This window comes from Carassius auratus, chromosome 33 (assembly GCF_003368295.1).
Source record: "Carassius auratus strain Wakin chromosome 33, ASM336829v1, whole genome shotgun sequence".
Taxonomy (NCBI): Eukaryota; Metazoa; Chordata; class Actinopteri; order Cypriniformes; family Cyprinidae; genus Carassius; species Carassius auratus.
In genome coordinates, this window is record NC_039275.1 from 2,775,200 (window position 1) to 2,798,208 (window position 23,009).

The 23,009-nt window shown below is 35.1% G+C and overlaps 1 protein-coding gene across 1 annotated transcript in view; it reads left to right on the top strand.

Annotated features, from left to right (window-relative positions):
- The window catches only part of LOC113052723 (homeobox protein cut-like 2), a 144,743-nt gene extending 134,878 nt beyond the window's left edge, over positions 1–9,865 (top strand). Inside the window, 7 exon segments of the mRNA XM_026217140.1 lie at positions 1,695–1,878; positions 4,126–4,392; positions 6,192–6,380; positions 7,158–7,434; positions 8,567–8,741; positions 8,743–8,840; positions 8,842–9,865. Of these exon segments, the coding sequence (XP_026072925.1) occupies positions 1,695–1,878; positions 4,126–4,392; positions 6,192–6,380; positions 7,158–7,434; positions 8,567–8,741; positions 8,743–8,840; positions 8,842–9,241 (1,590 nt within the window). The 3' untranslated portion in view covers positions 9,242–9,865.
- Positions 9,866–23,009: the final 13,144 nt, after the last annotated feature.

The following is a 23,009-nucleotide window of genomic DNA, read 5'->3' on the forward strand; positions in this document are numbered from 1 at the left end:
AGAAGAGTGCTAAAGAGCGTCATGTCACGTTAATTTCACCTTAGCTCAGAATGCTTTTATAACGCAAGAGTAATGTAAACACAGCCCACTGTAAACACCCTTGTAATTCGCTTCAACCTTTTTGAATTTCACGATTGATTATTTTAGGTTCAGAATCTAAGTTCAGAATGGACTCCAGAAACTGACAGACAGAACAAAGCAGGTTACTTCTGGTATGAAACAAAGTCTCAACTTTCAAATTCTGTTATTTTTTAAAGAAATGTAAACAGTTAATACCGTTTTGTGGCTCTATAGACGGTTACAACGGCAACAACATAAACAAACGTTCATAAAGCGCAAGAAATAGAGGTTTCCCCAGTAACGGCTGTAAACAAAGCAGAGCGTCGCTCACACGCTGCGTTATCCGGCATATAACATGCAAGTCTTCCTTCAGAAATAGTGATATAAAAACACCTGTGCCTCGTTTTGATATTTAAACATATAAATGTTAGGAATTATTATTATTAAATGTGTAGTACGTAATGTTAATCATGTTTATTCAACGAAGCCTTTTTGAAAATCGATCAGCTTTAAAATCGTGGTGAGTCTCCACAAATAAATAAATGTATGGGAAACACACCCGAACCCAACTTCAGTCTCATCACCTTGACTTTAACTGCGTTTGTAGAAGGCACCGCTAGGCAGACCGATATACACAACACAGACCGGAAGTTAACTTAGGTCCAGGCGCGTGCGCCCGATGAAACCGTCTATAATGTGTGGTGACAGATCACTGTAGCATCTCGGGAACTGATCATCTCCTCCTCTTTGCCAGTTACTGCAGGAAATAAACATGAAAGAACATCAGAGGGTATCTTGATTCAACCGCAGAAAGACGTCAGAACACACCATTTCTCAAGTTCAAATATGTCCGTGAAAAATATCTCAATATCTCTATGATTATGTGTGCAAACACATTCTTGCTTTTTTTTTTTGGCAAACACACCAAATTATATTTTCCATTTGGTTCATTTTTTATCAGTATTATTAATATACTAATAATTGTATTTAAACATTTGTTTTTTTAATTATTCATATTTTTTAAAAAATATTTTTATATTCTCTGTATTTTCAACATGAATGCCTTTTTTTTTACTAAATCAAGCCATATTTACTTCCTTAATAGATGTTTGTTGTCTTATTGGGAATGATTAATCTATTTGTTATTACAAAATAGAAGTCTCTTGTACTTACCAAGGCTGTATTGTTTTTTTGTTTAAAAAATACTGGAAAACCAGTAATATTGAGGAATGTTGTAATATTGCAAATTGAAAATACATTTTCTATTGTAATATATTTTAAAATATAAATTATTTTTGTGATACAAAGCTGTATTTTCAGCATCATTCCTCTTCAGTCTTCAGTGTCACATGATCTTCAGAGATCATTCTAATATGATGATTTGCTGCTTTTTTGTTTATAATTATCAATGTTGAAAACCGAAATCTTTTGTAATATTCTAGATGTCTTGACTGTCACTATTGATCAATTGAATGTGTCCTTTTTTAACTAAACTGATCCCCAGCTTTTGAGCAGTAGTGTCAGAAGCTATTGGGTTGTCTTTTCCGCCATCTAGTGGTCACTTGAATATTTGCCAGTGAAAAGGATCTGGTTTTCTGATGAGACTCATCTGAATGTCTGTGTGTCTCTGGCAGGTGCTGGGTTTGTCTCAGGGCAGCGTGAGTGACATGTTATCCAGACCTAAACCCTGGAGTAAGCTCACTCAGAAGGGCCGGGAGCCGTTCATACGCATGCAGCTCTGGCTGCTGGACCAGCTGGGTCACGGACTCAGCTCACTGTCCGGCCACAGTCACAGTCACGGTCAGGGTCTGGGTCAGGGTCAGTCATCATCACCAGCACTAACAACACATCCTACACACCGCTTCATCTCTGTCATTCCCAGAAGTAGTTTAGGTTGAAATATTACAGAATGTTTGTCATGATAGAATGTTTAAACTATATCGTTTGAGTGACTTTTTTCCTGTATTTTCATAAAAAAAAAATATATCTTTAATATTACAAAATATTATAATGTATATTATATATTATTCATATAATTACTGATTATTGTAAGTTACAGTACAGACCAAAAGTTTGGAAACATTACTATTTTAAATGTTTTTGAAAGAAGTTTCTTCTGCTCATCAAGCCTGCATTTATTTGATCAAAAATACAGAAAAAAACTGTAATATTGTGAAATATTATTACAGCTTAAAATAATAGTTTTCTATCTGAATATACTTTTAAAAAATAATGTATTCCTGTGATGCAAAGCTGAATTTTCAGCATCATTCCTCCAGCCTTCACTGTCACATGTAACATCAGTCGATCACATGATCATTTAGAAATCATTCTAATATTCTGATTTATTATGAGTGTTGGAAACAGTTCTGCTGTCTCATATATTTGATCAATAAAAGGGTAAAAAGAACTGCATTTATTCAAAAAAGAAATTCTAATAATAAATATTCTAATAATATATTTTCTTTACTATCACTTTTTATCAATTTAACACATCCTTGCTGAATAAAAGTATTGATTTTATTTTAAAAAAGAAAGAAAAAAAATTACTAACCCCAAATTACTGACCATTAGTGTATATTGTTATTACAAAATATTTATATTTTAAAAACATATCTTCTTTCTTTTTTTACTTTTTATTCATCAAAGTTTCCTAAAAAAGTATCACATGTTCTGAAAAAATTTTAAGCAGCAGAACTGTTTCCAACTTTGATCATGAATCATCATATTAGAATGATTTCTAAAGGATCATGTGATAATGATCCTAAAAATTCAGTTTGCATCACAGAAATAAATGATCATTTAAAGTATAATACATTTAAAAACAATTATTTTAAATTGTAATAATATTTCACAATATTACTGTTTTTTTCTGTATTTTTGATCAAATAAATGCAGGCTTGATGAGCAGAAGAAACGTCTTTCAAAAACATTAAAAATAGTAATGTTTCCAAACTTTGGTCTGTACTGTATATATATATATATATATATATATATATATATATATATATATATATATATATATATATATATATATTATTAACATTTTTAATGAAAGAACATTGTAATATAACTTACAATAAACAGTAATTATATTAATAATATATAATATACATTATAATATTTTGTAATATTAAAGACAATTGTGAATTTTTTTTTAATGTTCATAAAAATGAAGTGTAATGCAAAACAATTTCAAACTCGGCTTCACTCATTATACTGCTTAATAAAAAACAGTTTTTTCTGCATTTCGCTAAATAAATACAATAGTTGAACTCAATCAGGTAAAAAAAAATATGAAAATGTCTAATATAAATTATAATTGTTATAATATTGTTTCTAAAACATCATTTATAGTATAAATTACAATGATTTCGTATTACAATGAGAGAGAAAAAATCTAATTTTCCAGTAAAGATAGTTCTGATGGCAAAATGCTGAATATGTTAAAGTTAGGCTTTATTTACTGTATACAAAATACAATTTCTTATTTCCTACACTGCAAAACAATATTCCTTAGTGTTTGTGTCTTATTGTTAAGAATAAATATATACAAATTCTTAAATCCATATATTTTTACTTGAGAATCAAAATTACTTAAGTTATTAATTATTGGTTTCTAAACAAAAAACATCACAATTAATACAGTTTATGCTTAAAACATGAACAAATATTTGAAACTTAATTCAAGTTTTATAAATAACACGTCATTTTAAGTCTTACCTCACTGGCAGATTATTATTATTTTCTTGTTTTAAGCATAAACTCACCCTTTCCTTTTTATTTTTATGCAAGCATGTGTATATGTTTATATTGGAACACAAGCCAAAAATATGGAGTAGTTTAAATCTTAAATATTTTTGTTATCCTTTCATAGACTTGGTATTGCACAGTTTTAGTGTTTTTAAATGTATGCATATACAGTGCATTCAGTTTTTACCTAACATGTGTTCCCTGGGAATCGAACCCACAACCTTGCGCTGCTAATGCAATGCTCTAACACTTAAATAATAAAAAGTGTTTTGACTCTAATAATTATTCTAATCTTTGGTGGCTGGTTCTCAGATAAGAGCCCCGTGACGAGCCACTCGTCCCCGTCCCCTCCTCCGAGTCCCGAAGACGGTCACCCCAGCGTGACCCTGGAGAGCAGTAAAGAGAACCAGCAGCCGCAGCACACCGAGCCCCACGGAGGGAAGAGCTCGCTGGGCATGATGGTCCCGCAGCAGCCCCACACACCGCTGGGCATCCAGGAGCTGGTGGCCATGTCCCCGGAGCTGGACACCTACGCCATCACCAAGAGAGTGAAGGAAGTGCTGACCGACAACAACTTAGGTGATTTACAGCACGCCATACACAGCACGAAATCAGAGAGAGCTTTAGTATGCATGCAATGTGTTTTAGTGACAAGCTTCCAGTGCACAGAGACAAAACAAAATATTGCAACATAAATAACTTGTATGAACAGCTGTGCTATAGATGATAATGGAAAAAAATGGAGTGAGATGCAGGGATGTAGGTACATGGATGGAGGTGGTAACAAATAAATATAAGGATATTGCACATTTTTATTGTATCATTTTTACACTGTATGAATGTTAGTATTTTATTCTATGTAAATGAAGATTTTTGACAAGGTTTGGGTACTTTTGTGCTACGCCAAGGCTGCATTTATTTGATCAAATGTTATTAGTGATAACTAAAACTATTAGAAATGGTTTTCTGTCATTAAAATTATAATTATTTTTAATGGTCATGAAAACGAAAGTATTATGCAAAACAGTTTCAAGTTGAGCTTCACTCACTGTACTGCTTTAATACAATAACTGTTTCTGTATTTCACTAAAAAAATAAAGTAATGAGAATCTTACAAGAGTTGATATGAAAATGTGTAATAAAAATGATAATAAATAATATATTATATTATAATTTTGTATTACAGGGAGAGAAAAAAATTATGATTTTCAGGTAATTTGGCAAAACACTGAATATGTTAAAGTTAGGCTTCATTTATTGTATTTTATTCCATGTGAAATGAAGATTTCTGACATGGTTTTGTGCTTCGCCAAGGCTGCATTTATTTGATCAAATGTTATTAGTGATAACTAAAACTATTAGAAATGGTTTTCTGTCATTAAAATTATAATTCTTTTTAATGGTCGTGAAAATGAAAGTATAATGCAAAACAATTTCAAGTTTAGCTTCACTCAATTTTCTGTCATTAAAATGATATATACATTAAATAAATACATATTAGATGACAAATATAACCTTGAGAAGTTGAATGACTCATAGGAACATTGCCTTCATTAAGTAAAAATGAATTAAAGCTATAAGAAGTGTATACAAAATATATATATTAAAAAAATAATATGACAACATCCTGTAACATTACTAAAACTAAAATGAAAACTGAAAAAGAAAAGCTGGTTCAAAATTTCAATAAATACTGTATGAAAAAGCTGTATGAATAAAACAACATGAATAAGACAGAATGACTAGAACAAACTAAAAATGAATGCTAATTTAAAATATTAAGAAATACTTTAATAGTATGCACTACCAATCAAAAGTTAGAATAATATGGATTTTTTTAATGTTTATTAAATACATCTCTTCTTTTCAGCAAAGCTGCATTTATTTGATCAGAAACACAAAAAACTGGAATATTGTGAAAAACCTTTACAAATTTAAATATCCATTTTCTATTGTAGTCTATTGATTAAATCTAATTTATTTCTGTGATGCGCTGCTGTATTTTCAGCATCATTCCTCCAGTCTTCAGTGTCACATGATCTTCAGAAATCATGAAAATATACTGATTTGCTGCTCAAAAAACATTTCTGATTATTATCAATGTTGAAAACCGTTGTACTGCGCGATATTTTGTGGAAATACATTTTACATCAAGATTATTTAATGCATAGAAAGTTTGGGGTGGGAAGAAATCCTTTATTTTAATTAGAAATCTATGGTAGGATTATAACCGTTACTTTTGATCAATGAATAAAAAACTAGTGTAAACAAAAACCTAAATTGTAATGAAGAGTTTGAACGGATTCATGTTGAATGTAGGATTCTAAGGACTGGAGGTGGATTGGTAACTGTGTGTGTGTGTGTGTGTGTTGATGCAGGTCAGCGTCTGTTTGGAGAGAGCATTCTGGGATTGACTCAGGGTTCAGTGTCTGACCTGCTGTCCCGACCGAAGCCGTGGCACAAGCTCAGTCTGAAGGGCCGCGAGCCGTTCGTCCGCATGCAGCTGTGGCTCAACGACCCGCACAACGTCGACAAACTCCGAGACGTCAAGAAACTGGAGAAGAAAGGTGAGAGAACAGTCATCGATTCAGCTCTTCACTGATTCTGAGCACGTTCAGCTTCTAGATCCAAATATTAAGACATTTTATTAATGAACTTGATTTCAAATCGTCAGATCCAGTGCTGTTTATAAGCTAATGTTGTTCGATCTATTAAAAATCTTTTTTTTTGGAAATCAAGCTTAAAATGAAATATAAATATTAGAATACTGTATAACTTAAAAAGTTGAATCAGAATTACTAAACTAAATAAAAAATTAAATAAAATAAACTTTACTTAAAATACTAAAATTTCAAAAACTGAAAAAAAGCTATATAGAAATAATATTTATAACTGCTTTTATTTTTATTTTTAATTTTAGCAGTTTTTATTATTTTATTTGCATTACTTTTTTTTAGTTTTATTAATTTTAAAATTAAAATTTTTATTCATTGTGTTATACATTATACCACCGTTTTTTGTCCTAACTTTATTAATAAAGTGTTTATTTTTCAGTGGATTTTACTGAATTAAACGTGCAGTGTAGTGAGATCCAGTTTTAGTGTTATTTATATACTTTTATAGTTTTGAGTATTTGGGATTAGCTTTTGTTTCTATATATTCTATGTTATGTTATATGCATTTGTCATTTTATATTTTTTTTATATTTCTATATACAGTTTTGTTATAGCATTTCATCTGAAACTCTTTTTGGCATTATATTACATATGACCCACTTGCTGTGAAGATGCAGATGATCATAATTTGTAGCGAGTATTAAACAGTGTGTCTTGGGTTTTGTCCAGCGTATCTGAAGAGGCGATACGGTCTGTTGAGTCCCGGCTCAGACAGCGATTCCCCCGGCGCTCATTCAGACTGCATCAGTCCAGGTCTGACCGCGCTGGAGCTCTGCCCCTTCAGCCAGGCCAAGAAACCCCGCGTGGTGCTGGCGGCCGAGGAGAAGGAGGCTCTGACCAAGGCGTATCTGCAGGAGCCGTACCCCTCTCAGCACACCATCGAGATGCTGGCCGCACAACTCAACCTCAAAACCAACACCGTCATCAACTGGTTCCACAACTACAGGTGTGTTCTGCTTTTTACCTGGGGAAAGACTGTGTCTGAGGCTGAGCTCTTGTTAGTGTTTGAAGTTTGAATGGGAGTTTGGCTCCACCTGCTGGACGACTGAGGAGTTGATGAGAAAAGACGAGAAAGCCCTGTATCTACATCTGTACTGTGGCATGAACTTTCCAACATATCCCCAAAATAAACAATTCTTAAAATTATACCTTTGGTCCCCCACACTGTGTATACCATTCAATAAAACACCTTATTATTGGTCCAAAAGACATTTTACTAATAAATTAGATGGATTTGCTGAGAACTATGATTATTTTAGTGTTACTGATATATTATTAATATTTCAAATTTGCTGTCATTTTTATTTTTTATTTTAGGGGATGTTTTAGTAATTGTTTTTATTTTGTATTATTTTCTACATTTATGTATAGTTTTATTTTAGTGTTATTAATTTAAATATTTCAGCTTAAACTGATTTATTCTATATGCCGTGTTTTTCAGACAATAACTGAATTTGTGTTGAATTACACATGCAGTGTACTGAGATCCTGTGTTATTTTACTGTCATTATATACTACAGTATTTATTAATATTTTGCATTAGCTTTTATTTTTATGCTTTTAATTTGCTTATTTAATTTAGATTTTTTTTTTTTCATTTCAATATAGTTATAATATTAATTTTCTATTTAAACTTAAACGTGCATTTCAGTTATTTTTTACTTTTAAGACAATAACTGGATGCAATCTACTGAGATACAGCATATCAGATTTTACTGTTATTTACATACTATTATAGTATTTTGATCATATTTTGATTAGCTTTTATTTTTATAGTTTCAGTTTTGTTTTGAACCTTAGTTTTAGTTATTTTGTTATGTGCAGTTTTTTTTTAAATTTAAATATTTCTGTATAGCTTTAATTCATTTTTATTTCCGTTTTATTAATTACAGCATTTGCACTTATTTCATATACGAATGTCATTATTTATATTTAATTTTATTTCAATTACTGATTTTTTTTTTTAATGGTTTTAGTTGGCAATAACAGCACTGATTGATCATGTGTGACACCCATTCTGCTAAAAATAAAAACAGTAAATGTATTTCCTCTCCGTTTCATCATCATCCTCTCAACAGGTCTCGTATGCGGCGAGAGGTCCTGATGGAGGGTCTTCAAGACAACGACACAGACGCCGAGCACAACAACTACTCCCCGCTGACGTCCCACAGCCCTGTATCTGACCGCGATGACAGGAAGCAGCCCTCGGCCGTGCACAGCCGCCCTCTGAGCGCCGCCCCGCCACCGGTTCACTGTCAAACAGGAGACCAGCGAGCCGGATGAAGACCAGGAGCTCCGTCTGCGGCAGGCCAGGTGCTTCTCAATCCAGTTCGCCCAGCTCAAAAGCGACCCAGAGACACCCCAGCACCGCTCGCTGGGCGTCAAAAGACGAGGAGCCGCAGAGGAACAGCCACGAGGACGAGGAGCTGGAGAAGTCGCCCGAGGATCCCGTCAGCTTCAAGGCTTCATCCGAACCGTCCCGGGGCAGCCTGGAGGTGTCGCTCAACTCGCCCTCCGCCGCGTCCTCGCCCGGCCTCATGATGTCCGTCTCCCCCGTCCCGTCCTCTTCTGCCCCCATCTCCCCGTCACCGCCCAACCCGCCGGCCACGAACCACCACCACTCGCCCTCGCTCAACCCCAAACTCAACAAAAGCACTCAGAGACGCAACGAGAAGATGGCCAACCTCAACAACATCATCCATCGCCTGGAGCGGGCCGCCAACCGCGAGGAGACGCTCGAGTGGGAGTTCTAGAGATTCACAGAAGAGCGTAAGCGTCAGATCTTTATAAACACATTTTAGGTATTTTAATAAAGTCACTTTGGATTCTGCGTCACAGCACTAGCTGGTTTTGAGGAGTTAACGTAGCGGTGTCATGAAATGCACACTGACGTCTTGTAGATTGCCACTGGGTGAGATTATGAAATAAAAGACCTCTGTCTTAAGCCATCAAAAAGCACTACTTATTTAAAAACAAAACGAGAGAAAGAGAGACAATGACCAAATTTGCTAATTTTTGAATAGCAGTTTTTCAACTTTTGTCTGTAAGACGGGACAGCGGAGTCAGGTGACGCGCGACAGCTTCGCTCTGACCGAGGGATAGTCCTAAAAGACTCTAAAATAGTGGACATTGCATATGTATTTAGTTTCTTGGTGACATGTTTTGGATCTTTTGTTATACAAGCGTACAACGTGTGATTGTGTGTGTTGTAGAAATCGTCTGCAATAGCCTTCTCTGAACAAGATGTAGCATGAACATCATTTACCCTCTGTTTCCTCTCTAGATAGTGACCTGTGATATACTCGAGCGATGCTATAACAAGAGAAAAACGGCAAAACAAGAGAAAAGGAAATGTTTAAAAAAAAGTTGGTACGACGGTAGATGCATTTTGATTTTGTGAACGTGTCATTTTTTATTTTATTTTTGGTTGGATACTTGGAGGTTTTACACCAGAGCTCTTGTGCACAGTTTAAATCAAGATGCATTTACTTGAGATGCAAAAATGTTTTCTGATATAATTAAGTGATTTTTTTGCTTAAAACACGGGAAAAAATTATAATTAGAAAAAGAAAAATAATCTTGCATTAAATCTTGTTTTACACTTTAAAAATTTTCTTACACCCATTGATGTTATTTTTCTTGTTTGATGTTTTTTTTAAAAGAAAACAAGGCTTAATATCTTGTCATTCTGTTTCTCATTTGAAACATTCATCAAAATTAAAAGTTTTTTTTTGCTTAAAACAAGAAAAATATTTATCGATGAGATAAGATCTTGTTTTGCCTTTGATGTAAATATTTGACAAATTTATTTTCTTGCCACATTGGCAGATTTTTTTCTTGCTTTAAGCATAAACTTGGTCTTGTTTTCCTGTACAAACATACTTAAATCAAGATTTTAAAACATTATAATAAAAAAAAAAATCATCAAAATTAAATAAGCTTATTCTTAAAACAAGAGAAAATATGTCAGTGTGGTAATAAAAAAAAAATTGAATTTTATTTTTCTTTCCCCGCTGACTGATATTTTTTCTGTAAGTGTCAGAGACGTCATATCTTAAGTTATTTTGCTGCTCAAATAAATGTATTTTTATTTATTTATTTTTATTTTTTTTTATTTTTTTTTTATGGAAAACAAGACAAAAATACTGAGTAAGAAACAGATTGCAAATCCTCAGTAACTCATGGCACATGTACCTCACTGTCTCGACGAGCTGGTCTCACACCTGCAACCTCCAGTGTCTGAAACATACTTTTTGACCCAAAGCTTTGGATATAATTCAAGCCTCAAGGAGCACCGCCTGGTGGGGTGGGACGGGTTTTCACGGGGAATTGTTTGCATGCATATGTTTTAAACTGCTCCGTGATGCAGTCGTGGTCTCGAGGGGGCAGAAACATGCCGTACTCGTCTTCTCATTCTTCCTCCATCTCTCCGTCTGTGTTTGCTCCTGCATGAGAGTCGTGTGTCTCTGTAAACCTCCTCCAGCCGCCTCCTCCCAACACCAGGACGGTTCCTGTGGAGAATCACACTTTATGTTCAGGTCATTTTATAATTATTAAGACATATTTTAGCAGGGAGTTTAAAATAAATGCACTTAAAGTTGAAATATGACATACTGGACATCAGATGAGAATCTGTTTTATTGTGCTTTAATTGTTTATTTCGTATCCCATGAGCACTTTGTCTACTTTGCTGTATTTTAGTGATTTTGATACTTATTTCCAGGTGCTCTTTGTACTGCAGGAGAAGGCCAGAAACACACTCTGTGCAAGCGCTTCTGTGGATGCTTGTTCAGTGCATTCAGTACAAACATCTGAAAATCCTTAAATCAAGATACATTTTGTTTTCAGAAAGAGTCATCAAAATCAATTAAGTTTCTGCTTAGTGCAAGAAAAACAATCAAATACTACAAACGGATGGAATAAATGAACTCAAAGGGAAAACAGGTTCAGCTATTTTTCCCCCTTGCTTTAAGCTCAAAGTCACTTCATTTTAATTAATGTATAGCAAACAAGACTATTTCTACTTGAAAACTAGATGAAAATACGGAGTAAGAAAATCATTTGTGCAGTGCAGTATAAAGTAAGATATTTGATCCAGTATTTTCACCTCTTATTATAACACAAACGGCAAACAAAAAATGATTTGTAACATAATTTTTTTAATTAATAGTCATTTTTGTATTAAGAATAATAAACGGATATATATATATATATATATATATATATATATATATATATATATATATATATATATATATATATATATATATATTTATATATATAGCATTCCTCTTGGAAGTTTGCTGAGGCCCTCTAGTGGTTCCCGGCCTCCTGCACCATTTAATTTTTATAATTTAAAGCTGCAGTAGGTAACTTTTGTAAAAATATATTTTTACATATTTGTTAAACCTGTCATTATGTCCTGACAGTAGAATATGAGACAGATAATCTGTGAAATAATCAAGCTCCTCTGGCTCCTCCCAGTGTCCTATTGCCATTTGCAGAAACTCCATCGCTCCCGGTAAAAAACAACCAATCAGAGCTGCGGTCCGTAACTTTGTTTGTGTTCAAAATGTAGAAAAATGTATATAATAAGCGAGTACACCCTGAATCCATTTTTCAAACCGTGTTTTTAGCTTGTCCTGAATCACTAGGGTGCACCTATAATAAGTGTTTATATTCGAACTATTTTAGATTGCTTCGGGGATACCGCGGCGGAGTAACACAGTACCTTTGTGATTCTTCATAGACATAAACAGAGAGAAGTAGTTCCAGCTACGATGTTGTTCCGCAAGACGCAAGCAGTTCTGTTTATTAACCGCTAGAGCGTCAAAAGTTACCAACTGCAGCTTTAAGTTATATTCAGGTTGCTATAAACAACTTGAACCTAGCTAAAATTTTCTTGATCAGCAAGATTCTCTTCTGTCATGGTGAAACAACAGATTATTGTTGACATGGAAGAGTAAACTGACAGATAGTTACGTTTGTAAATGACGTTGATGGAAACACTTGCATTCACATGCTTGCGTAGAGTCTGTTTCAGGTCCTGAACTGAATAATACTAAATCAGAAGCAGATTTGAACACAATGACCAAAGCAAAACAAACAGTGTTTCCCCGAACAGAACGGCCTGTTTGTTTTGTTCAACTCTCTCACGAAGCATCTGAAATCACAAAAAGTGTCAAAGCTCTGCTGAAAAGACGTGTCCGATCAGTCCAGATGTTCTTCTTTGGTGTGTTTTTGGCTGCTGTTGATCGACTGAAATGCTGTTTTTTATTTATGATATTTGAAAACACCGATGTTCCTTTCCTACTGTATCTCATTTTGTACTGGATATTTGCAGCTCCTCGGTACCACACTAGAAAAATACACGCAGCACTTAGAAAATCGTGAATTCTTCTGCATTTGTGTTCCACAAGTCTTTGCCTTCATGTCTCGTTGAGGTTGTTAGAGAAGAACACTTGCACACTTGTCTTAATAGTACTGAGGATCGGATCTTAAAACATATGTAAATATCTATATAAATATTACACATTTACTGAAAGGGATATATCTTAGGTCCTTGACACTAGCGTGCTGATGATATTTATTAAGAGTGTACAGTTATATTAACCAAACACATAGAGCCAGAGGTGGTCTGGCAAGCTTGCCCATGTTCTAGAAACTTCTCTCAGGGTAGACTTGCTTCTCTAAGCTTTACAAAACCTGTCAGGTCACAGCACTGGTCAGCGTTTACTGTTCCTAACCGCCGTTTGCTTTTCTTAAGTGTTCTCGACGAAGTGTAAATCTGATTTGTAGATCTGAACAATTGGAAATAAGAATCTCATGTGCTAGAATTCATAAATTTGTTTCAAATTCTGAACAATATCTGAATGCATATGGACGCTTGGGACTGATGCCTTCAGGAACCATTACTGCTGGTTAAAGTGAAATAACAATGACTACTTGTTTTTTTTTTTATCTCTCATGTTACTGTTCATGTAATAAAAATCTCTGATGTAAACAGTTTTTTGGGCCATTCTAAACGACTTTCATTTACTATGCGTTTTGTTTTTAACATTTGAATTTTGCATGTGACTGAGAATGTGTTTATTGCATCAGCACTTACACAAAGTTTCACTTCCTGCAGGTTATAAAGGAGGAAACTGTACTTTACACAAATATGCTACACTTTGACTTTTCGTCGTGGCACAAATGCATCATTTTTGTGTGAGAATTATGACTTTGGTGACGAATGATCTCAAAGAAAATTAACCTGTTAGATCATTAAAACATTTCATGCTCTTAAAATGACATCGGAGAAATCCACATCGGAGGTCCTGACCTTTTAAGTAGAGCAAAAATATCAATTTTGACACTTGTAAATCTGCTATTGAAATTAATATCATTCTAATTACTTTAATTTAAAAAATTATAACAATGTTAGCTGTTTCCCAGCAGTGCTCCAAAATAATATTTCAAAATATATTTGTATTCATATGTCGAAGTGTTATTTTAGGATCACTGAAATACTATAGTTTTATTAATATTTTTTTAATCTTTTTAAGATATGTTCTGCTTTCAATTTAATTTAGTTTAGTATGCATTTCAGTTTTTTTTTTTTATTTGTGTATATATATATATATATATATATATATATATATATATATATATATATATACATATTGCTTTTAGTTCACAAGATAAAACAGCTCATTTAAAATAATTGACCTCCTGAGGATGATGATGATGATGATCATTTTATGAAGGTGAAGCGCCTCCTTTCACAAACCCTGCCGAAAAGAAAAAGAAAAACATTGTGTTAAGTGTTTCAGGCTGCTTTGTACCTTATTTGTGTAAATTGCTATTCCAGTCTAATTAGAGGTAACTCAAGATTACAAGATTACTTGAATATCTGTGGTGCTTGAGAGTGTGTTTGTATTACAATTATCCCAGAGCCGGTGGAAACACTTGTTTATTCAAATATTAGTAATTTAACAGCCTCACTGAAGAATTAAAAAACTGTCAGACTTCAAAACTTAATTGTTGGTTCAGCTCTGGTTCTGATTGTGTGTGCGTGTGTGTGTGTGTGTGTGTGTGTGCATGTTTTTGTGACATATCAGGACACAACTCTGTATAATGACATGGGTATGACACAGGTTTTACAAGGAGAGGGTGACTAATGAGGACATAACCCATGTCCCCATTTTTCAAAACGCTTATAAATCATACAGAATGAGTTTCCTGTGAGGGTTAGGGTTAGGTGTAGGGTTGGTGTAGGGCCATAGAATATACAGTTTCTACAGTATAAAAAGTATTACGCCTATGGGATGTCCCCACTTTTCACAAAAACAAACGTTTGTGTGTGTAAATTAGGCTCTGTGGCGGGTATGACATTGAATACTAACACAAGAGGGAGGCAAATCTCTGGTTGTTCCTCTTATGCTCTGAAAGTTTGGGTAGGTAACAACATAACCAGGTGAGCAGATCACTCTCTCACAATTTGATTGCTCTAGTCTTTATCCACTCATCATCATCATGCACCAATCAGAACACACGAGAACTCTTTGACCACAGCTGCTGTGCTTCAAAAGCTCTTGCAGCAACTCAACAATGGTTTTCGGATCACATCAGATTGTGGTTAATCTTGCAGATAATATGAATAATATGGTAATATAAAGATTCCTCCTTTGAACTCCCACCTCTTCTGTGGGTTTTATTGTTTCAATCTCCAAGGTGAACGTTATGACAACACACTCTTAAAGGGTTCAGTGGGGTTCTATATAGGTTGGGGGTCCCGCTACGAACTCCCGAACAGACTCAAATGATTCGCGATCCATAAACTGACTCAAATGATTCGCGAAATGATTCGCGATCCCCAAACTGACTCAAATGATTCGCGAAATGATTTGTGATCCCAATGATTCAAATGATTCGTGATCCCCAAACTGACTCAAATGATTCGCGAAATGATTTGTGATCCCAATGATTCAAATGATTCGTGATCCCCAAACTGACTCAAATGATTCGCGATCCCGCTACGAACTCCCGAAATGACTCAAATGATTCGCTAACCCGCTACGAACTCCCGAACAAACTCAAATGATTCGCGAACCCGCTACGAACTCCTGAACAGACTCAAATGATTCGCGATCCCCAAACTGACTCAAATGATTCGCGATGCCGCAACGAACTCCCGAACTGCCTCAAATAATTCGCGAACCCGCTACGAATTCCCGAACAGACTCAAATGATTCGCGATCCATAAACTGACTCAAATGATTCGCGAAATGATTCGCGATCCCCAAACTGACTCAAATGATTCGCGAAATGATTATTGATCCCAATGATTCAAATGATAATCCCCAAACTGACTCAAATGATTCGTGATCCCGCTACGAACTCCCGAACTGATTCAAATGATTCGCGAACCCGCTTTACATTTACATTTACATTTATTCATTTATCAGACGCTTTTATCCAAAGCGAATTACATATGAAGACAGTGGAAGCAATCAAAAACAACAAAAAGAGCAATGATATATAAGTGCTAAAACAAGTCTCAGTTAGGTTAACACAGTACATAGCATGGATTTTAAATAATATAATAAATAAAAAGAAAACAGCATAAAAAATAAAAGAATAGAGCAAGCTAGTTAGAGGTATTTACACATACACACACACATATACAATTGCATAATAAATGAAAAGAAAAAAGAATACAAAAAGATTAGAAAGGTAGTAAGATTTTTTTAAAGAATAGAATTAGAATAGTGAGTGTTAAAGTTAGAGGGTCAAATAAAATGGAAGAGAAAAAAAATGCTTTGATGCTTTGAAAAAATCCTTTTTTTTTCTTTTTTTTTTTTTTTATAGATGCTTTGAACTCCCGAAATGATTTTAATCATTTTAATATTCAAGTTGATAATACAAATGAAACATTAGGACTTGCGTTCACTGACCTAATAAACTCTTTTGGAGTCAAGCAAAATGTCACCGGGCCAACTCATCATTTTAATCATACACTAGATTTAATTTTATATCTCATGGAATGGATAGATATTGTACCTCAAAGTGATGATATTACAGACCATTTCCTTGTATCGTGCATGCTGCGTATAACTGATATTAACTATATGTCTCAGCTTTACCGTCTGGGCAGAACTATTGAGAAGTGACGTGACGTGACATTCAGCCAAGTATGGTGACCCATACTCAGAATTTGTGCTCTGCATTTAACCCATCCGAAATGCACACACACAGAGCAGTGAACACACACACACACACTGTGAGCACACACCCGGAGCAGTGGGCAGCCATTTATGCTGCGGCGCCTGGGGAGCAGTTGGGGGTTCGATGCCTTGCAGGTGGAGAGAGAACTGTACATGCACTCCCCCCACCCACAATTCCATCTGGCCCGAGACTAGAACCCACAACCCTTCGGGGTTGGGAGTCCAACCCTCTAACCATTAGGCCACGACTTCCCCAAGAAAGATTCACAAACAACCTGCCTGATCTATCTCAACTGCTATTTGTACCCAAAAATACACATGAATTAGACGAAATGACTGACAACATGGGCACTATTTTCTCTAATACATTAGAAACTGTTGCCCCCATCAAATTGAAAAAGGCTAGAGAAAAACGTACTGTGCCATGGTATAACATACTCATTCTCTCAAGAAAGAAACTCATAGTCTTGAACGCAAATGGAGAAAAACTTACTTGGAAGTTTTTAGAATTGCATGGAAAAACAGTATGTCCAGCTATAGACAGGCTCTAAAAGATTCTACAGCGTCTAACACTCAGTTTCATCCATCGCACCCAAAGATAAACTGCAGTGCTTTACAACTATAGGACAGGAAGAGCTAAATAAACTTATAACTGTATCTGAACCAACAACATGTTTATTAGATCCTGTACCCACTAAATTACTGAAAGAGTTTTTACCTGTAGCCGAAGAACCGCTTCTCAATATCATTAACTCGTCGTTATCTTTAGGTCACGTCCCAAAACCATTCAAGCTGGCGGTTATCAAGCCTTTTATTAAGAAACCAAAACTAGATCCTAATGTACTGGCAAATTATAGGCCTATTTCAAATCTTCCATTTATGTCTAAAATTTTAGAAAAAGTGTCTGCTCAATTGAAAACCTTCCTGCATAAAAATGATCTGTATGAAGAATTTCAGTCAGGTTTCAGGCCCCACCATAGCACAGAAACTGCACTTGTTAAAATTACAAATGACCTGCTCCTTGCGTCAGATCAAGGCTGTATCTCATTTCTAGTCTTACTTGATCTTAGTGCTGCGTTCGACACATGACATACTCATGACATACTCATATAGAGATTACAAAACTATACAGGTATTCAAGGGCAGGCTCTAAGATTTAGATCCTACCTGTCCGATCGCTACCATTTTGTTTACTTAAATGGGGTGTCATCTCATTTATCATCAGTAAAATATGGAGTGCCACAAGGATCCGTCCTAGGTCCCCTTCTATTTTCAATATACATGTTGCCCCTTGGTAATATTATAACACTGTTATGCTGATGATACTCAGCTATATATCTCAACGAGACCAGATGAAACCTCTCAATTATCTTAGCTAACAGAGTGTGTTAAAAATGTAAAAGATTGGATGACAAATAATTTTCTCCAATTAAATTCGAATAAGACAGAGATATGAATCATTGGACCAAAAAACACTACACAGAATCTTGTAGATTACAATCTGCAACTGCAACCCATCACGCACCCTAAGGTCACAAAACGCTGGACTTTTGGTAGTTCCTAGGATAGCAAAGTCCACTAAAGGAGGTAGAGCTTTCTCACATTTCGCTCCCTTCCTGATAATGTTCGGGGTTCATACACACTCTCTCTGTTTAAATCTAGATTAAAAACGCACCTCTTTCGCCAAGCATTTGAATAATACATCTCTTAAATTCTGAGTGTAGTTGCATCTGATCAAATGTGAATTTTTATTCATTAGCTTTGGTTAAACTAATTTTAGTTTGTTGGATCAGCAGCTATGCTAATGATGTCTCTATTTTGTTTCTATGTTTTGCCACGGAATTTAAATCCCGTGGTAACTAGGATTTACACAAGCTTGAGTATAGATCCAGAACACCTGAGAAGAGATGATGCTGACCCTCAGAGGACCTCAGATGATGCTAACCCTGAATCAACAAACAGAACTAACAATTATTGCTACATGTGTGACTGCATCATATAATTATTAATTAATATTAATAATGTTCATCGTCTAGCTGACTACGTCTTGTATTAATTTTTTCTAAAAATCTTGTCAAACGTGCACAAACTGACAGTCACCACCATAAGCTACTACTAAATATTGTAGAAACATAATTTTCTGTAAAGTTGCTTTGTAACGATTTGTATTGTAAAAAGCACTACAAATAAACTTGAATTGAATTGAATTGAATTGAAATTACTCAAATGATTCGCGAACCCGCTACGAACTCCCGAACTGACTCAAATGATTTGCGAACCCGCTTCGAACTCTCGAACTGCCTCAAATGATTCCCAAAACCCGCTACAAACTCCGGAACTGCCTCAAATGATTCCCGAACCTGCTACGAACTCCCGTACTGATTCAAATGATTCGCGATCCTTAAACTGACTCAAATGATTCGCGAACCCGCTTTGAACTCCCGAAATGACTCAAATGATTCGCGAACCCGCTTTGAACTCCCGAAATGACTCAAATGATTCGCGAACCCGCTACGAATTCCCAAACAGACTCAAATGATTCGCGATTCCCAAACTCACTCAAATGATTCGCGATCCCGCTACGAACTCCCAAACTGATTCAAATGATTCGCGATCCTTAAACTGACTCAAATGATTCGCGAACCCGATTTGAACTCCCGAAATGACTCAAATGATTCGCGAACCCGCGACGAACTCCCGAACTCGCGAACCCGAATTGAACCTGGAAGGGCACTTTAGAGGATGAATTTAACAATAACTATATAAATCCTAACCCTATAATAATAAATAGTAGAATTATAAATTAATAATTTGCTAGTTTCATTTGTAAATGAAAACACTCATCACAGAACGTTAATTAGGTAAGCAATACACAAATTGAAAGGGGAAAATAAGCATAATAGCTTTATATGAACATATATTACATAAAAATACATGATCAACGGACTGTGGGATGGATGAAAAAAATATTTTATTAATCTCTGATAATCTCAGGTTGCTCTGGTCACCCAGGTTTGTTTATTCATTGACCTTGTGGCCACGACATTATCACATTCCCAAGAATTAATACCTCATGGCCACAACAAAACTAAACCAAAAAGACTTGAGTTAAAAAAAAAATATCTTACAATGAATATCATTTATTAATTTATGCCAGTAGTTATGTAAATGAATAAATAATTTGCTATCGATATGAAACTTGAGTCGTAGACCTCTTAAATGATGTGTGATAATGTGATAATGATGAAGCTATAGTTTATGAAGTGAATTGCATTATTTTACATTAAAACTAGCAGTAACTCTGAACTAATGTGAGCAAAGAAGGCTTCTGTGCGCTAGCGTCCTCCCACAAGTTAATAGATTTTAAACAAACATTTGCAGTTAACCAAATGAAACAATACACATTTTAATGCTATGAAAGTGTGCACATCGAGATAAATAAACAGCAGATGTTCATGTTAACAACTTCTTTAACTTGAGCAAACACTGCTAATACACATACATTTGTTAATTAAGTAAATAAAACGAAAACATTAATGTTTTAATGCTATTGAATAAAAAGAAACAATCCACTCGAAAATCTCTGCTCATCATGACCAGGCGGCAAGGAAGTCGACCGGAAGTTGAAGTCGGCCGCGTGCCACCATCTTGTAGCAGAACTTCTCTTCCGTTAGCATTCCCATTGACTCCCATTCATTTTGCGTCATAACCACTCGACTCTCTGTCGCATTACCATACAGACAGGAGGAGAAGCTTGCAGGCAATTAACTTAATATGGCGTACTGGCGTTACATTTTAAAATACTATACAAAATAATTAATCAGAATACTTACTCCTGCTCACTCACGCCAAAGAACTCCCCACTCAAGCTCGCCGTCTCTGCAAGATTAACGATGGCAGTTTGCACGCATAGCTACTAGAAGATTTACATCTGTCAGACAGGTTGCTGACGTCATCAAGCTTAGTTTGAGTCTGCGCGTCAGAAACGGAAGTGCTAAAAATCGCTAAAAATGGGCTTCACTTGTCTCAATTGAGTTCCAATGGGGTCGCTGTGTCCATTTCTTTTAGTGTCTATGATCATGACAGGACCTGGATCAGTGAGCTGCGTCTCGGGCCGATGACGTCACTTCCAGGGAGGCATGTTGTACACGCCCTCGTCCCTTGACTCTGCCCCCACGTCAAAACAGTGCCACAAAGAGAGACGTGCAGAAAAGTGAAGCGCAAAGGAAAAATGGTATTGCAAACTAGACTGACACATAAAATAAAAGCATTTTAAAAAGCAAATAAATTAATAGATATGACCATGGAAAATATGTATTGCGATATCATTGCTTTCGCGCTGTTTCATTTATGTTTTGCAATTCTTAATTTTTGTTTTCTAAAATGCTAATTTATTTTCCTCAATACTTTAATTTTCGTTTGCAAAACTTTATTTTCTTTTGCAAAACTTAAATTTTTTGCATATATATACGGCGTTAAACTGACTCCATATCATTCACATGCATTCATAAATGCATTTGAATATACCGAATAATGTAGTGAAAGAATGCACTCAAAATGCACACGCGCACAAGTATGACTTCATCATGTAACTTTATATTAGCCTAGATGCGTGCACTTTTTAGGTAGGTTTGTTTAGTTTTTGAATATATTTGATACTGTTAAAAGGCACATCATTAAAACAAAAAAGAGTTCACATATCACACCTAAACACGTGTGGAAGACATAATTAGAACTAGCTACTAAATTAGTTAAAAATGCCTATCCATATACAGCTATGATTCGCGAACCCCAAACTGACTCAAATGATTCGCGAACCCACTTTGAACTCCCGAACTGACTCAAATGATTTGCGAACTCGCTTTGAACTCCTGAAATGACTCACATGATTTGCGATCCCCAAACTGACTCAAATGATTCGCGAACTCGCTTTGAACTCCCGAACTGACTCAAATGATTCGCAATCCCCAAACTGACTCAAATGATTTGCGATCCCACCCCGAACTCCCGAACTGATTCAAATGATCCACGAAGCCGCTCCAAACTTTAGCAGTAGTTAGAACAGCTAAACTTCAACATTTTAGCTGTAAAATGCCACATGCAGTAGTTAAAATTAAGAAATATTTTGTGCTTTTACTTTTAAAAATGTTGGTAACGTTAAAGTTAATGCTTACAAACCTTGAAGATTTTGAATACAGAAGATACATTTGTAATGGTGTATTTTCATTTAGATGTGGTATTATTATTTGTGCCATAAGATTAATTACTGCATAAATTAATTAAGATTATCAAGAAATAAATTCATTTTTAAAACAGCATGGAATAGATTGTATAATATGCTGTTATAACAGCATATTATATAATCTATTCCATGCTATCTTGTTTGTTTGTTTTTTCATTTCATAATTTGTTTATTCAGGTTGAGCTTAGACCAAGAGCAGAGAAAGACACTCACTCCAGCTCAACTTTAAGTCAGATAGTCACATCCTAGATTTTTTTTTTTTTTAAACCACCCTCAGAAGACGAAAAAATACCTGACAGTATAGAGAGTGTTTAAGTTGAGTGTTTAAATCAACAGTACACAAAGATGGCACAGACAGACTGTTGTCGAGTTTCCACACGGCGATTGCTTTGGGCCGGGTTTAGTCAAAGTCCAGGGCCATTTTTTATTCCCAGTCCGTCCCTGGTAATGGTAATTTTTCCTCCATCCAAAGCTTTCTGGTGTGTTTGCGCACATTGACCTAATTGCAGAGAACTTAAAGCTTTGGTTGTTAAAGAGAGGACAAGTAAATGTGTCTTTTAATTACATACATAGGCTATATACAGATACATTAAGTTGTATAGTGGTTAGGGAGTATGACTCCTAACTCTAGGGTTGTATAAATAAATAGCTGCCCACTGCTCCGGGTATGTGTTCACTGCTCTGTGTGTGCACTTTGGATGGGTTAAATGCAGAGCACAAATTCTGAGTATTAGTCACCATACTTGGCTGAATGTCACTTCACTTTCACTTTCATTACTGAATACAGAACACCATTGTATAAACCTATCTTGTTTGTGTGTTTTTGTTATAGCCTACCTTGTACTTTATTTTATTAGCATGATTCAAATAGGCCTAGTTTTATTAGTAAAAAAATGAGAGAATTTTAAGGTAATAGTTTTTTATTTTTTATAATATATAATTTTTTTTATCGCAGAGTAACAAAATAAATACAATTATTGTATTATATTATTGTTTTGAATCCTGTGACGTAAACAAGCCATACTAAATAACCCTGAACCAAAAAAAAATTGACAACTGTATCCCCTTTCA